A 16946-nucleotide genomic window follows, 5' to 3' on the forward strand; every position below is an offset into this window, starting at 1 on the left:
AATAGGGAGAAGATCAAGGACATATTGCGAGTGTTTTTGATGGACCATCAATATTGATTCCCTTGATCATATAACATTTATTATGCATTTAAATGTCTTAATGATGTCATAATTTAGCAATCTTGGGCTTGCTGGATTCGTCTCGATCAGTTGCTCGATTCGACTATAAACATGTCACATTTGGAAATCATTTAGTTGTCAAATTTATGCTTTAAAGTTCCAAACATGCTTTGGGCCCTCGATTTGGACCCATTTGAGGTCCGATTGGATCAAATTTGGTTTATTTGGATTCTTCTTTTCGAGATGTTCAATTTGACTATAAGTTTGTTGAAATCGGAGTTTAGATGGATATGAAATTAATTTTGAAAGTTTTCGATTCGACTTTGCCTCGAGACTTGTGCCCGATCAAGATAATTTTTTTGAAGATATATCAAGAATTGTTGCACACTAGACAATTTTGTGATGTTAGAGTGAAATTCTTATCATAATATTGCACTAAGATTTGCACATGCACAAATAAGAAAATTTATTATAGAGATTGAATTTATTTATGAAAAATTCAAAACTTAAAAATCATGGGGCCTCACCCAAATGAAATAATTCACCCATATGTGAAGCTTATAGAGGCTACTCTTTCATTAATTGAAGAAGATGAGATTAAAAATTAAAAATGGTTAGTTTTGTCGCTTGTAAATATAGTGGAGAATATTGGAGAAGTAGTGAAGGGTGACAACGATGATCAAGAGATGTATGTTCATTGATATATGTTAGTGATGTTTGCGGTGGTAGTTGTCAGAGGATGATAGTCTGTTATCTTATTTCAAATCACTTTCATGTAATGAATGATGGTCTATTTATAAATTTTTTTAAGCATTAGTTTGATTAGTAAACAAAAATTTCATATACTCTATTAGATAGCCTATGTTAATTATCTTTATTATAGATCATTTCTTTGATACTTATGCAACTTAATGACATAAAAATTATGTGATCTTACATCTTAGGTTTTGTTGGATGCCTCTCGTAGAGATGCTCATTTTAATTGTAAATAGATTTAGAGATTGCTTGACTTTTAAAATAGCGTCATGAACTATCCAACAACACTTAAGAGTGCTTGATTTAGACTTATTTAGACATAGATCAATGTGCTTTTGGAGTTATTTAATTTTTATTGTTGAAATGTTCATTATCAAGCATAAGTCTATAAAAATCAAAGTTTGAATAATCTTAAATTTAATTTCCAATGTTTTTTTAATCAAGTTTTGTGTTGTGATTCATGTTTTTAATCAAGCGGATTTTCTATTGATTTGTCACTTCTCTATATTTGGATTACTAAATTTATGTTGTCTGAAAATAAATTAAGTCTTGAAAAATTGAAGGCTCAAATTATAATTTTGGAAAAGTTTTATGAGATCATTCCTTAGACATCAACGTGGACCTCATCTTAAGGTTGTGAACTTAATATAGTTTCCATAATTATAATTTTGCCATTCCTTAAAATTAGCGCATTATTTAGAGCATACTTGTTAAAACATATCAAACATAAATTGATTGTAAAGGCTCCAATGAGCATTTAAAGTGTGGGAATTAAATATGTAATATTTCAACAATAATCTTCTTTAACCATTGATACGACTTCAAAAAATTCATATGATATGCAAAAAATTTAAGGCAATATTGAAATTGACTGTAGTTAAATTTATGATCATCCGAACAACAATTTCAGCACACTTATAGTTGAACTAAATGTCTCAAAGAAACAAACCGATTATCTCTACAAATGATCCGATTCAACTTCAAATGTGCTCAAATCAAGCACTTGAATTGTGTTTGAAAATTTTTAAACATTAATTGTTGGATCAAATGATCTCCAATTATAGCATATTATAGTCAAAATTAAAAAAACAGCTTTAAACGCTCGATGCCCTAGCCACCTCTTTTTCGTCTCCGGTTCTTCTCCGGCGCCGAGCTTCCGATGGCTAATAAACGGTTAGATCCCGGTTTTTTGGTGGGTAAGCATTCGAAATCTTTCAAAGATGCTTTGTCTAGTGTTGAAGCTTCAAATAGTTTTCCGGATTTTCGTTTTTCTACGATCCGAGGGTTGCCGGCTTTGTGGTTTTCTGATGAAGAATTTATGCATCTAGCCAAACCTTTTGAATTTGCTTTGGTGGGGAAATTTCCTATTAAGCGTCCGGATTTAGACTCTATCCGAAAATTTTTCTTTAACCTAAAATTGTCCGGTGATTTCTCTGTCACTGTGCTGGATCAATCAAACGTTCTGATTAAGCTCTCGAATGATCTTGATTATGGAAGGATTTTCGCTCATCGCTCTTATTTTGTGTTTGGTTGTTTCATGAAAATCATCAAATGGTTTTTAAAAATAAATTTTAAAATTGTTATATTTATTTTAAAATATGTGGAATATATATAATAAAAAATATATTGTATTCTATTAAAATCAAAACTGCCTAACTAAAATTTAGATTTCGTTTTGGACAATTTTCTTATTACTTTATAAAGCGACTTTTTAGTATAAAAATATCTTGAACTAGAAATTTTTATATTAAAAAACAGCTTTAGAAAACAATTAAAAAATTATCCAAAACAAAACTTTAATCAAACTTCAATTATTTTTGTTGGGACATAGCAAAGGCGTAAGCCTAGTCATGTCTAATTGAGCTAAGATCTAATCAAAGAGTTAAAGAGTTCTAGATCGGCTTATTTACACTCTTAGATTCAACTTGAGATAAGGACAAGCAGGTAGTACCTCAAATCTCTCATATTTATCTCTTTGCTTCTACTGAACGCCTTCTATTAAATAAAATACAAACGTATCGCAGTTGTAAGATTTCCTTAACATGTAGTGAGGACAATGTGAGTGCGATAGACTTGTTGTCAATGAATTTACATTGAGATTGAATGAAATTCGCCTGCTTTTTGGTCTAAAATATATGTATTCAATGGAGGAATTAGGAGATGACTGAGAGGGGTCGATTGTCTTTAAATTTAGAATAAATTTTTTGATATTGTTATTAGATTAAAATCTTTTTTCTTTTTTCAACTTAAATTTAATGCATAATTATAATGTAATATCAATTATATTTTACGTTTAGTTTCATTTATATTGGAATTTTTAGTATTAGTCTACTTGTTATTGTTTTAATTATATGTAAATATCATACTTGTTGCCTTATGAAACATTCGGTAAAAAATTATGGAGTTTAGCGTTATAACTTTGCACGAAGATTCAGTTTAATGACATATAAAAAAGAGGGTTGTAGTGTTCATAATAGTCATCAAAGTTTTACTTTGAAACCCCTTAAAAGGTGGAAAAACCACATGACATTGCTCAATTAAAAAGTGTCAAATAGTGTTTGTAGTTGATTACTGATATATCATCAAAAAATTATCATGATTAGGCACAAATCTCAAGGTAAAATCCAATTGGAACTTCAAATATTAAATTGGAGACCATCTAACTTCGATTTTAGAAAACTTACAGTCAAACTGAACGTCTCGAAAATATGAATCTAACGAAACCAAATTTGACCCAATCCGAGCTCAAATAGGTCCAAATCAAAGACCCGAAGCACATTTGAAAGGTTTAATCCATAATTTGGATTACCAAACATTTTCCAAATGTGGCGTGCTTATAGTAGAATCGAGCGGCTCGATGAGACGAATCCAACGAGTTCAAGATCGCCAAATTTTGATATCATTAAGACATTCAAGTGCTCAATAAGCAGTCTCGATCAAGGGATTCAACATCAACCATCCATTCAAACCACTCTGAATTTACCATTGATCTTCCTCTTATTTATTGGTTATCCCACTCTAAAAAAACTATAAAATAGACCCCTCACTTCATTGAAAGGGAGAGAAAGGAGGGGCCTAGGAAAGAAGAGAAGGAAGATAAAGAAGAGTTCTCTCGCCACCAGACTCCTCCTCAACCACCTCCCGTCCACCGACCGACTCCAAAATTCTGTCTGTCGCCAGATTTCTACCCCCACGCCGGACTTCCGCCCGTCACTGGACTTCTACCCAACACCGGACTTCCGACCGGTGTTGGACTTCTGCCCGTCGCAAGATTTCTACTCTACATCGGACTTCCGCATGTTGTCGGACTTTTGTCCGTCACTGAACTTTCGTTGAACTTCTACCTAACGCCGGACTTTCTCCCGTCGCCAGATTTTTACCCAACGCCAGAATTCCGCCTGTTACCGGACTTTTTCCCTACCGCCAACTGATGCCTGTTTTTCTGCGAGGTCATTAACTAACGTCAGACTTTTGCATGGTCACCAATTGATGTCAGACCTCTATTGCCCTCCGACTACGGTCCTTCCAACCTCTATCACCCTCTGACAAAAATCTTTTTGACCACTGTCATCCACCGACTACGGTTCATTCAACATCCATGCCAGACAACAATCTTTCTGACCACTGTCACCTGACTACCGTCGGTCGCCGACTATGACCCTGCATACCAAATGAAAATGTCAATAGTATTTCTTCCTATTCCCAACATGTAATGCAATCCATATGATGTATATTTGTTACATTAAGCCAAGGCATTCCTCGCAAGGAAGAGCCTCATTTGTAATCAACTGCAAATATTAGTGGATTCATTCAAACAAGGCAATGCCCCATGGTTTTTTTTCCTATTCAGGGGTTTCCATATAAAAATATTGGTGTCTCTTTAAATAATGCACCCTATCTTTTTATCTATATGCGTGTTGGATCTTCGTACAAAGCTAAGACGTTAAACTTTATATTTCTCTATTGTCGCGAATATTCGAGGACGCAACAGTTTGGTGAGGGAAGTCGGAGGGATCGTAGTCAGCGGGCATAGACTACATTCCGGCGGTGATTAATAGAAGAGTTGTGATCTGATGGTGGTCGAAAGTCAAGCGGTGGTGACAATGGTTGAATGGAAGTCCGATGGAGATCAGCTATTAGGCAGTGGTTTAGTGGCAGGTGATGGTCTGATGATGGTCGGATGGAAGTCCGATGGAGATTGGCGGCCATGCAATAGTCCAAAGACGGTTTGCAGCTAGGCGGTGGTACGACAATTGTCGGCGGTTGGACGACGGTAGGTTGTCGGGCGGTGGCTCGACTGCAATCAGCTGACGATGGTGGTGCTGGGGTGGACCTCTAGATCCTTTAAGCTTTGATTATCTCTCGAATCTCTAGCCAAAAGGTCCTAGCTCCCCTAATGAATAGAGCATGGGCATATATAATCAAGACAATTTTTGGTGGTGTATCAATACTCATATTAATTAATTTAAGGAAATACTTTTTTTGTAAAAAATATAATTTTGAGTGCTATACATGTAAATCCTTCAAAGACTTAAAAGAAGTTTTTTTTTTTTTTTTGCTTTCAAGGTAATTCTAGTTTATACATATTTTAAATTAAACTTTACTTAATTATATTAATTTAGAAATTGATTTATAATTTTGGCTGAAAAAATTTCATTAACAAATTAAAAAATAATTCAAAATCATAATTAAGATTTTATTTGAGACAATTTTTTATTGCTTTCTAAATTAAATTTTTTATAAATAAAAAAAAATTAAAAAATAGTAAAAAAAAGCCCCAAAATAAAACCTAAATCTCATAAAAATTCACCCAAAATTAAAAGACTTCATGCTAAATAAATATGTAAATTATAAGAAAGCATTATTTTGCTGAAACTATGCTAGGCTGGTAGGCTGTTATATCATTATCAGTACCGCGTCTATCTCATTTACTGTAAAAATCATGATCATTAGTCCAAGTGCGACAATCCAAGCCAAATATAGAGTATTTAAACACCAAACATGAAAGTGAGGAATTCTCCCCATCATTTTATGATAATCAACTCAACTTTGCATTACATACATAACTCATACAAAATCATTCATCAAAGAACCATTAGATTTCAGAAAAGACGAAAGAAGCAGAACTGAGAGCGGTTTTTTTAAAGCTATAGATCTCTCTCAAGCGCAGGTGATGCAGTTCATCCCCAGACATTCTGTGAACAAATTTCTCAGCAATCTTTTCTGCAACCAACGAGAACTCAAAAGTCAGAAACAGAGCAGACAGAGAATTATGGGAAAAAGAGAGTGAGAGAGAGAGAGAGAGAGAGAATATACTTTCTTTGGCTGTTGGCAAAGAAGCTCAGGTGGAATCTTATACAAATCCTCATCCACTGCTTTAGGAGCGACGATAGGTTTCCTCGGCTGCCCCGCAACATGGCCGGAAATCCTCCCCTGTTTCATCTGCTTCTGCTCCTTCGAGAACGCCTTCTCCTGTCCTCCACTATCGTTACATTTCCTCACCTGATAACAACCACATAAGCAACACACAATAGAAAAAACATAAGACCTCAAGAAATAGATAAAACTCGAAACCTTCCGGCGAGATAGGCCGTCCTGGTAAGCCAGCTTCACCGGCATCGCAACCGGCACAAAGAGATCTTCCTCACAGCCCGCCCCTGAGAAACCGGCTCGAACCAGCCCAGCCTGCCTCGCGGACTCGAAGTATTGCGTGATGGGCATCTCGCCGCTATAATCCCAGTTCCCAAACGTCGGAATTTGCCAGCTCTTCCTGTGCTGCATCCAACAGTGTTAATCAGCAACCATGAGTCTTCCCCTTAACTCGAAACAGAGCACCATAAAAATCCAAACTTTGCTCACCTCCATTCCCTGAACCGTAAACGGAATCGAGCGAGAGAAAAAAAAAAGGTGGGAAAGTAGCGAAGAGAGGGAAAAGGTTTTGTGACGTCTTTAACACGGAGCCAGAACCTGCAGTGCTCTACTTGCTTTAAGAGGCGTGACTTTGGCTTGCTCGCTACGCAGTCCTCTTACTACTCAAAGAGGACGAAAGCCATCTCCTTTTCCCCCTCGCGTGCATCCCGAGAAGCAAGAATAGCGGGGCTCTCAGCTTGAGGCCCTCCTCGGCGCGTGTCGAGTGTTGACGTTTACAACCTCGGTCGCCGAACTTCTTCTCCTCGGTTTTCCATGGCGGATCACGTGAAGAAAATCGCCGATGCGAGGGATAGGCTTAAATGTTTATAAAAAAAACAGGGGAGTGAGCCCTGCTACTTATCAGGAAGGAGTAGAAGAGAAACCCAAAAGCTTTAACTTTTATTCCATCTTTTCCGCGCTTTGCTCGAGTGATGATAAGAGACAGCATGTGGAGAATAGGAATGAGATAAACTTGCTTTTGGATTCTTTCTTTAATTCTTTCTTTCTTTTGTTTTCTTCTCTTTTATTTTTTGATGTTTAAGGAAAATAAAAAACTCTCTTTTCTCATCCTCTGTTTTGATGTGTTAATGGCTTGTTATGGTTCGGAAGATTTCTAAGGTTCCATCTGGAGGTGCTACTGATTGGACCAAAGCCTAAGGGCCAATTCCATGGAATCTCTCTCTCCTATCTCTCTCTCTCTCTCTCTCTCTCTCTCTCTCCTATCTATTCGTTGCAGTCGTTGAATCTTGAACAAACCAGCTCATCATTCTTTTATGTTCTCTCTCCTCTCTCTCTCTCTCTCTCAATTTATTTGTATAAAGCTATCACTGGGAGTCATTTTTTATAAACAAGGGTTTGAATTCAATCACTGCCTTGATTTCAATTTTACTCTAAAAGTATCGGTTTCAATAGTTTGGTCATTTTCCTTATGATTGACTGATTGTCGATATGTAGTTTTAAAAAATTATAAAATAACGAACTTATCTTGATTGTTTAGTTGTAAGTTTTAGCTATCAACTAAGAGATCTTAAGTTACATAGTTTATTTTGGTCTGTTAGTTGAGAGCTTAGGCTACCAACTAAGAGGTCTTTGATTCAAGTCTTATGTAGCAATATGTGTGTGAATCTGACTTAATTGATCTAACAATCCAAGAAAAAAAAAATCTAAAGTTCAAAACTTATTTGTATGATGTGTATATGGATTTACCTTAATTGCCTCAAAAGTCCAAAAAATTTATAAATTGTAGATTATTTAACTGAAATTTAAAGTGTAATGCACATATTACAATTGAATTGAATCCATCAATTTATATTATAATGGGTATAACAATATAGATTGAAAAGAAGTTAATTAGAAATTTAATGCATTTTAATTTTTTTATATTAGCGCAGTTCATGATATCATAAATAAACACTAATCTCCATATTAATTTAAAAATATTCAAATCCATTATTTTTTCAAATTACGTCCAGATGTCTTTATGCAATTTTACTTTTCATATAAAATTTATATTTGCTATTATAATATCCTATTCTTTATAATTATTAAAAAAATTGGTGTAGAGGATCCTAATAAAAATTTTTGTTCGGATCTAAAAATAATTTAATTTGATTGATTTTAGTGTAATTTAATGTTTTATTTTTGACGGTTTTATTTATGCTTTCTAAAATAATTTTTTCGTATAAGCATTTTTTAAACAAAAAAAAAATATACTAAAAAGCTGCTTCAAAAGGCAGCAAGAAAGCCGTCCCAAATGAAAGGTAAATTTTCATTTATGTTGCATCAAGAAAAAGCAAGATCTATTTTTTTTTTCCGATAATGGATGGCTCGAGAAATTATTCTGTGTGACATTTAATTTTGAAAATTTTAAATATAAATAATACATCAAAATTCATCTATAATTAAATATATTTTCCAATAATATTCCAAACATTAAATTAATTTATAAATAGTTAAAATTTATTAGATAGTTTTATCCCATAAAAAGCATATCTTAATCCTTTCTCATTAGACTAAGTACTTCTATTCCATTGAGGCAATCCTAATTAAACCAGACAAATAAGATACTATTTTAGCACGAAATATATATATATTTTTCCAATATAAAGGGTTGGCTTAATTATCCCAACATATTCACCATCTTAATAAATGCACATCCTATAAATGGTTAATTTACGATTTAATGTTCTACAAGACCGTACAAGAAGGAAGTATTCATATTGCAGGTTCGGCCGACACTAAATCCTCCCGACGGATTTCAACGTCATCAACAGATCCATCGGTAGTGACTTCTTTGATTGAGTTGGACAATGTTCGTAGCTTAAGAAAACGATGTTGTTAGTAGATGAATGGCCTTCGCTTGGTGGAAAAATTATTTCATGCGTTTGGAGGTTAATTCGGACACGTAACGTCATCAAATATATAATGTATTAGATGATGTGGGATGCCCGGATTGATCTCCAGGCATGTTTGGACACCACACAGAATAATATCTCCGCTTGGTGATTAGTTCAATATGAGAATTTTATTCCCTTAAAATTTGTTAAGTGATAATAAAAAAAGGATAATAATGTTATTTTATGATAAGTAATAATAAAGAAGATAAGAATATAATTTTATGCAAATTAAGATTTTATTTGGAGCAACTTTCTTATTGTTTTATCTTTCGGATTACAACTAAATAGATTTGACCACTATTTTTTTTTGTTATTTAAAAAAAATTGTACTAAAAAAATATTTAAAAAATCACAAAGAAATTTGATTCAAATGAGACATTAACTTAGCTTAATAAAATTATTGTTAGGTCTTTGGCTCACACAATAATAGTAGAAATAGAAATGTAAGCATAATTAATATTATTATTTTCAATAATAATAAAAAACTTTGTTCTATTTTAAAGAATATATTAAACTTTGAGGAAATAATTGCCTCTAATAAAAAATAAAAATCTATTGCAATAATTTACTGACCGGCCTAATTATGTGGTCCATTGAGCTAGGGAGAATGAAAGTCTTCATAGTCTCCTCCACTTAGTCAGTTAGCTGTCTGAGCCTTAGAGCACTACTGGGCATATTGGTCACTGTCACTTTTAATAATAAATTTTGTAAATTGAAAGCGAAATCAATTATGATTGGAGAAATTTTTTTCCAAGCCTTTAACTTTATTGAGGAGTTCAATTTTGATCGAGAAATGCAATACTTCTACTACCTTATCATCTATTTTATTTGGAGAGCTAGAAATGATAGATTATTTACGAATGTTATTGAATGTCAAACTATCATTGCCAAGAAAGTTAAAAGAACAATTTATTTCAAAACAAGAAAATCGAAGAATGGCCAATGATTAAACAATATCTTGTTTGAGCTCTTCTTGGTCAAGGCTGTCTCTTTTTTCTTATTTGCTCTTCTGCTGGAATCCTATGTGCCTGAGGTGTTTTATTGGAAGATTCGTCATTCTTCAATTGGTTGGGCTCAGTGGAAACCCGGGACTACTACTCGTAATATATGGCATGTGGGTTATTTTTGGAAGGACAGTGATGATTGTTACTCTCCCTTTGTTCCCCTTGGATGGTCATGCTGGCAACTAGGGGTATTTTGATTATCTCTGATGATGTTTTGATTGCTCTCTCTTTCAGCCTGCAAACTAAGTCCTTTTAAGCGTTTTGTCTTTTATTTTGGGTTCTACAATTCGGTTGTAGTATGTTTTTCTCTGTTGGGCTTTTGTTCTTTTGGATTCCTTGTTTTTTTTTTTTTTTATGATTAGCTTTCTTTTGGGGGTTGAACATTTCTTTAACTTGTAATTATTATTTTTCTATAGTATTGATATGGGCTGTGGCCCCAAAACTTCCCTGACAAAAAAAAAAAAAAAAATCAAAAAAAAAAAAAAAAAGTCAAATTAGTTCATTGGACAATAACTTATTTCTATTTGAGAAGTAAGAGAGTACTAAACCCCCAATAAAGATTTGCAGAAGGAGCAAATAAAATATCAATCATTTAGCTCATAACAACAATTGCTTTCCATACTGGAAATAATATGCGCCCCAATATGTATTGTTCCTATTTCGATGAATAAAACTCATTAATGTTCTCTTTGGACTTTTATAAATTAAGATTTTGTTTAGCGAAACTTTTTTTTTAACTATTTTTTTAAATAATATTTTAGTATATAAAAAATAGTTTTTTTTTTTGAACGTGGTATCTACTTGCTTCCACCTTTAAAAGAGACACTTAGCAGCATAACTTATCTCTCGGTGGCCCTACCAGCAACCAACCCTACAGGAGTAGGGCTCAACCACAAATTGAAAAAAAATGATAAATAATAGTAATCTATAAAGTAAGAAAAAACTCTTATAATCTTGTTATTATGTTACTCATCTTAAATTGTGTACACGCTTCTTTAATCCATCAAACATATAAATTATTAATTTCGTCTTAAAATTCATTGCAATTATATAATTTTTTATCTTATTTTACAATTTTTTTTCTCAATAATCTTTATTGTTGAAAATGTGCATTATTTGTTGTAATTGAAACATGGAGTATTGCAAGAAATGTGATGATATGAGTTCGATTTTTTTATCGTTAACAACAATTGAAATAAATAAATAAAAATCTTGAAATGATTTTGAAAATGAGAGATGCTCTAATTAAAAATTTAAATGCAATTTTTTTTTACAGAATCTTAAAGATAAAACTTATTTGGAGGAAGACAGAGATAATCAATTTTGAATGATCGGTGTTCCACAATAATTGCTTACGAGTCTAGTTTAATGAGTTTTGAGCTTCAGCTCGTGGGATTATCTAGTTCAAGTTCGATCGAGAAGAAGCTTAGCTCAATTACTCATCGAGTGGCTCGACCGCGAAAGCATCGGTGCGGAAGGTGGAATCGAAGGTGCATGCGTCAGAGCAGCAGGGCAGCTATGGAAGATGCAACGTCGTAGCGGGATCGGAATGGACCTTACACCTCACGAGCTTGCACCCATTGCGACGGGCTGAGCTTGAGCAAGACATTTGAGCTCAAGCTTTGGTTTGAGCTTGCAATCTGGCCGACGAGTCAAGCTCGAGTAAAGCATGACTTGAACTTGACTCGAGTCAACTTGACACATTTGCAAGGGCGGAACCCCTTTAGGGCTAGGGGGGCAAAAAAAAATTTTATACTCTTATTTAAGTGATTTTTAGTCTTTATTACAAGGGTTTTTAGGCAATTGCACCACCCCCCCCCCTAAATATATTAAAATACTATAGTTTTTAATCAATTGCCCCCAATATAATTAAATATGTACAATGTGTAGATGTGTTATTATTAGGGAATGATGAACCAAATACAAAGAGAAATAGTAAATCAAAATTTGTGTTATTCTAGACAATTATTGTTAGGTCGAACCTCGCCAGGGGCACTGCCCCCTTGGACCCCCGACATATATGCGAACAGTTACTTATAAGTTTGCCCCTCATGAAAATTATGACTGGTTCCGCCCCTGCACATTTGCACCCCTAACTAAAAGGTTGCTTTTAAAAGCTATAAAAAAATTGTTCCAAACGAAGCCTAAAACTAATATACAACAATAATACATAAAATTCATATGAATTAATACTTTAAAGATTTTATGAGGAATTGTTATATTTACAATTCAAACAGTGGCTACTGACTGTGAAAAAGGAAATATTTTCACTAACTCATTAACCAACATAAATTTCTAACATCATTAAATGAATGACACTTTGACATCTATATATATACATTAATCAAATAGTTAATAATCAAAACTATATATTTTGATTTTAGATCAAACAACTTTGCACAATTTGCATAGAAATTAGAAAACAGAGCTAACCTGTTAGTCAACTCATCATTTAGGATTAGTGACAAATAATTTAATTAATAAAAACCTTTAATTTAATTTTATCTGCATCACATACGTTCCCTATCACTCATCATTTGAAGAAGATCATCACCATTAGCTAATTTTGTTGCCATATTTATGTTTATTTGCTTGAATGGCAATCCGTTTGGGTAAAGGAGGTGGAAAATTTAGTGCAAAGTGTCATTCAAGTGATGCAAATTTGATGGCAGAAGAGGCCATTAAGAGCTTCCAGAGCTAATGATGTCCCCGTGGATGGTTGATGTTTCACTAAAGTGCAATCTGATTTGACCATCACTTTTTCCATTTAGGGAGCTAAGTTGAGCGGTTAAATCAAAGAAACTAATGGCGTCAATTGACATTAAAATGTTGAAGTTTTGTGACAATCGAAGTCAAATCTAAGAAGAAAGCAGAAGGAGCGAGCGAGAAATTTTTTCCAATACTTATAATAATGAACACAGAGTTTGCATTACATATATAGCTTTAGGAGATATTAGATTTAATAGAAGAGAGCAGAAACAGAGCTAGGAGTGATACTAGGGTTCTCTTAAGCTCAGGCTATGCAGTTCAGCCCTAGACATCCAGAGAACAAGTGCCTCAGAAACCTTTTCTGCAACCAAAGAGAAGCATGGGAAGTTCAGAGTTCAGAAATGGTGCAGAACAGACTTATAGTTCGAACAGAGAGAGAGAGAGAGAGAGGAGAGAGAGAGAGAGAGAATATACCCTCTTTGGCTTTTGGTAAAGTAGCTCAGGTGGAATCTTATACAAGTCCTCATCAACTGCTTTAGGAGCAGCTACAGATCTTCTCGCTGGCCGGGAAACTTCGCCGGAAACTTTTCCTTGCTTGCTCTGCTTATGCTCCTTCGAATGCCCCTTCGCCTCTCCACCACTATCGTTCCTTTTCCTCACCTGAAAACAACCAAGTCAGTAATAACCAATAGAAAAAAACAAACATGAAACGACAACAAAGACAGGAAATTCGAAACCTTCCGGCGAGAGAGACCCTCCTGGCGAGCCAACTTCACCGGCATCACGACCGGTACATTAAAGAGATCTGCATCACAGCTCTCCCCTGAGAAACCTGATCTAACCAGCCCAGCCTGCCTCGCGGACTCGAAGTATTGCGTTATGGGCATCTCGTCCCCGTAATCCCAGTTCCCAAACGTCGGGATTTGCATCCTCTTCCTATCCTGCATCAAACATTGTAAAGAACCAACCATGAGCCTTCTTCCCCTTTCCCCAAAACAGAGAACCATAAAAATCCAATCTTTGCTCACCTCCATTCCTCCAACCACAAACGGTATCACTACTACTCACGAAAGGTATGATGACATGCTTATATAAAAGAAGCGACTGGAGATGAGAGAGAAAGAGAGAGAGAGGGAGGAAGGGAAAGGTTTGGTCGCGACTTTATGACGGAGCTCGCGACGGAGTCCACCTACTCACAGAGGAACAAAGCCATCCCTTCCTCTGCTCACATCCCGAGGAGAAACAATGGCGGGGTTCGTTTTCTCTCAGGTTGTGAAGAGGCCCTCCTCGGCGCGTGTTAAGTGTTGACGTTTAAAACCTCGGGGGTCGAACCTCGCTTCGTTGGTTTCTCATGGCGGATCACGTGAAGAAGATCGTTTTGTTTTTTTAACAGGGGAGAGAGACAGCTCTGCCTCTTTTATCAGGAAGAGGGAAGAAGAGAAACCATAGCGCCGAGTTCTTTTCCCTTTTTTTTTCTTTCTTTCTGCTCTTTTTTCGAGTGATGATAAGAGACGGAAGGAATGCGGGCATTCGATAAATTTGCTTTTGGATTCTTGCTTTACTCATTTCTTCTTTTGTTTTCTTCTTTTTTTCATGTATGAGGAAAAGAAAATGATTTCGTTTTCTCTTTCCTCTGTTGCAGGGCATTAATGGCTTCTTACGGCTCCAAATATTTCCATTAAGGTTAGATCTGGGCGTTCTTTTCATCAGACCAGAGCGTAGGGACCAATTCTGAGGAATCTCCTCTTTTATCTTTTAGGTTCAAAGAAACTATACTTCCATATCCAAATGGGCCAATTTTAAGGAGCGTTTATAAAATAAATAAAATTGATCGTTGGTAAGCGGTAAATTTTTTTTTAAAAAAGCAGTATCTCATCATTGTATGGAGCTTTAAGCTCAATTTACCAAAAAATAATAATAATAATAATTATGCAAAATTTATCATGAACAAATCGTGCATTTAAAATTTTTTTTTGGGACATTTAGTTCAATTAAGTCAGACTCACACACATATCACATACACGAGACTCAAATTCAAGCCCACTTAGTTGGTGGCCTAAGCTCCCAATGAACAGGCTAAGATGATCTGTATCGTGCATTTAATTTTGGATCAATTAGCAGCTATGAAAGAACACAACTAATTTTTATTGGTTAGTACGAATCTTTTGATTTTAAATAAGAAGTTTGGGGCTTGAAGTGTGTATATGTAATGTGGGTGAGTTTGACTTAAATTAAGTAGTCCAAAAATTAATAATTTTGAAACACTTTTTATGGACTTTTGAGAGAATCAAACTCAAATCCATACACACATCAAATATGTAAACTTAGAACTAAAAACCTGTGAATTGATAGTCTAAACTTTAGGACAATAGATTAAAATAATATGCATCAAATTTTAAAGACTAAAATCAAAATTATTCTTTCATAAAATGACAGTCATTTATTGAAAAATTTTGTTCTATCATATTATCATATAATGCTGAAAGTTTTGATAAATTTTTTTATTTGGGACTTTTGAGTGAATTATGACAAACCAACACACATATCACATACGTAAACTTCAAACCTAAAATATCTTGTTTGATATTCAAAACTCTCAACCAACAAATCGAGATGAGCTTAGTTTTAGAAAACTTAGGGCTCATTTGGGACGACTTTTTTTATTGCTTTTTAAAACAACTTTTTAGTTAAAAAATAGAAAATGACTTTAAAAAGCAAAAAAAAAAGTCATCACAAACGAAGCCTTATGCTTCATTTTAGAAGGCTTTTTTTGTTGCTTTCTAAAGTAACTCTCTAGTATAAAAAATCTTAGTTTACAAAATTTTGAGCTAGAAATTATTTTAGAAATCAACAAAAAAAGTCTTCGCAAATGAAGCCAGAAATGTTATTAATTTGCATTGAAAAAAAATATTTTAGTAATATGATTATGTTATATTTAGCTTTGGGCCACTTCAGGCTAAAAGAGTTTTGAGTTATAAATAATTGAATTTGTTTTATTATGAGTGCAATATATAAATAATTTATATTACATTCATTTAAAAAATTTAGAATTATTATCATAAAAATTTGGATGAAAATATCTTAACACAATCTTTTTCTCGCAGATATTGGTTTTGAGAATTGTTCTCTCATGCAAATGTTTTGCAATCACATAAAATTAAATTTTGGGACCCGAAACCCTAACAAGCATAGCTAAATTTAAATGGACAAGCAACTTTGAAAAACTGCTTGGTTTATATTTTTGTAATTGCCTCTGCAGTGTTATGCACGTGGGAGGGAAGAAGCGGCCATGTTCTCTTCTGTACAAATGTCCTTGTACGAGCTGTTGATGATCGTCTTCTCCAGTGCGGACTGCGGAGATGGTCCCCAAAGCCTCCATTAATGACTACCTCAAAGTTCAAGCCTGCACAAACCTTTGCCATCTTTTTCATACTGAATTCTTCCGTCTACTGAGCTAAATAAGCTAGAATGAAAGTCCTCATAGATACCGTTCAATCAGTCTGGTAGATCTGAACCTCACTTCACTCATTTTATTTTATTTTATTTTGCTTCTATTTTTGATGTTTTATTCATATACGGGCTCTACTCAAATTTCCAAAAAATATATAGCAACCTTTATTAATGTTGCGTCTGGGAATATTCACGACGGTAAAGATTGATATAATTTAGCGTCTTAGCTTTGTATGAAAATCCAGCACACAAACAGATAAGAGAGTAGGGTTATAACGTTCATAAGAGACATCGTAATTTTTACGTGGAAACCCCTGAAAAGGAGAAAAATCATGAGGTTTGCAATTGATTAGGAGGAAGGCCTTGGCTCGAGGAAGGCCTTGGCTCGATGTAGCAGATATACATCATATAGAGTGCATTATATGGTGGGAGTTGGACGAGTCATAGTTGATATATTTGTTTGGTTGGTAGGGTCATAGTTGACAAGCGATATAGGTTGAAAGGACCGTAGTTAGAGGAAGGTGGTCGGAAGGATTGTAGTCAAGTGAAGGAGGTCGAAAAGATCGTTCGAAATGATCATAGTCGATGGACGACGGAGATCGAAAGAACCTTAGTTTGAGGACAACGAAAGTCAAAAAGACCGTACGTAGTATGGAGATGG

General features: G+C 34.5%; 1 protein-coding gene across 1 annotated transcript; it reads right to left on the reverse strand.

The window, feature by feature from the left end:
* Positions 1-5743: 5743 nt before the first annotated feature.
* On the reverse strand, positions 5744-14320 carry LOC110094363. The gene is made up of 7 exons (XM_028696486.1): positions 13864-14320; positions 13573-13776; positions 13310-13495; positions 6676-6839; positions 6391-6586; positions 6133-6318; positions 5744-6039 (listed from the first exon to the last, which is right to left on the reverse strand). Exons 1-7 carry the CDS (start codon positions 13867-13869, stop codon positions 5977-5979), a joined length of 1005 nt encoding a protein of 334 aa, XP_028552319.1. The 5' UTR covers positions 13870-14320; the 3' UTR covers positions 5744-5976.
* Between the last annotated feature and the right edge of the window lie 2626 nt (positions 14321-16946).

The sequence above is a fragment of the Dendrobium catenatum genome, unplaced genomic scaffold, assembly GCF_001605985.2.
Source record: "Dendrobium catenatum unplaced genomic scaffold, ASM160598v2 fragScaff_scaffold_745, whole genome shotgun sequence".
Taxonomy (NCBI): domain Eukaryota; kingdom Viridiplantae; phylum Streptophyta; class Magnoliopsida; order Asparagales; family Orchidaceae; genus Dendrobium; species Dendrobium catenatum.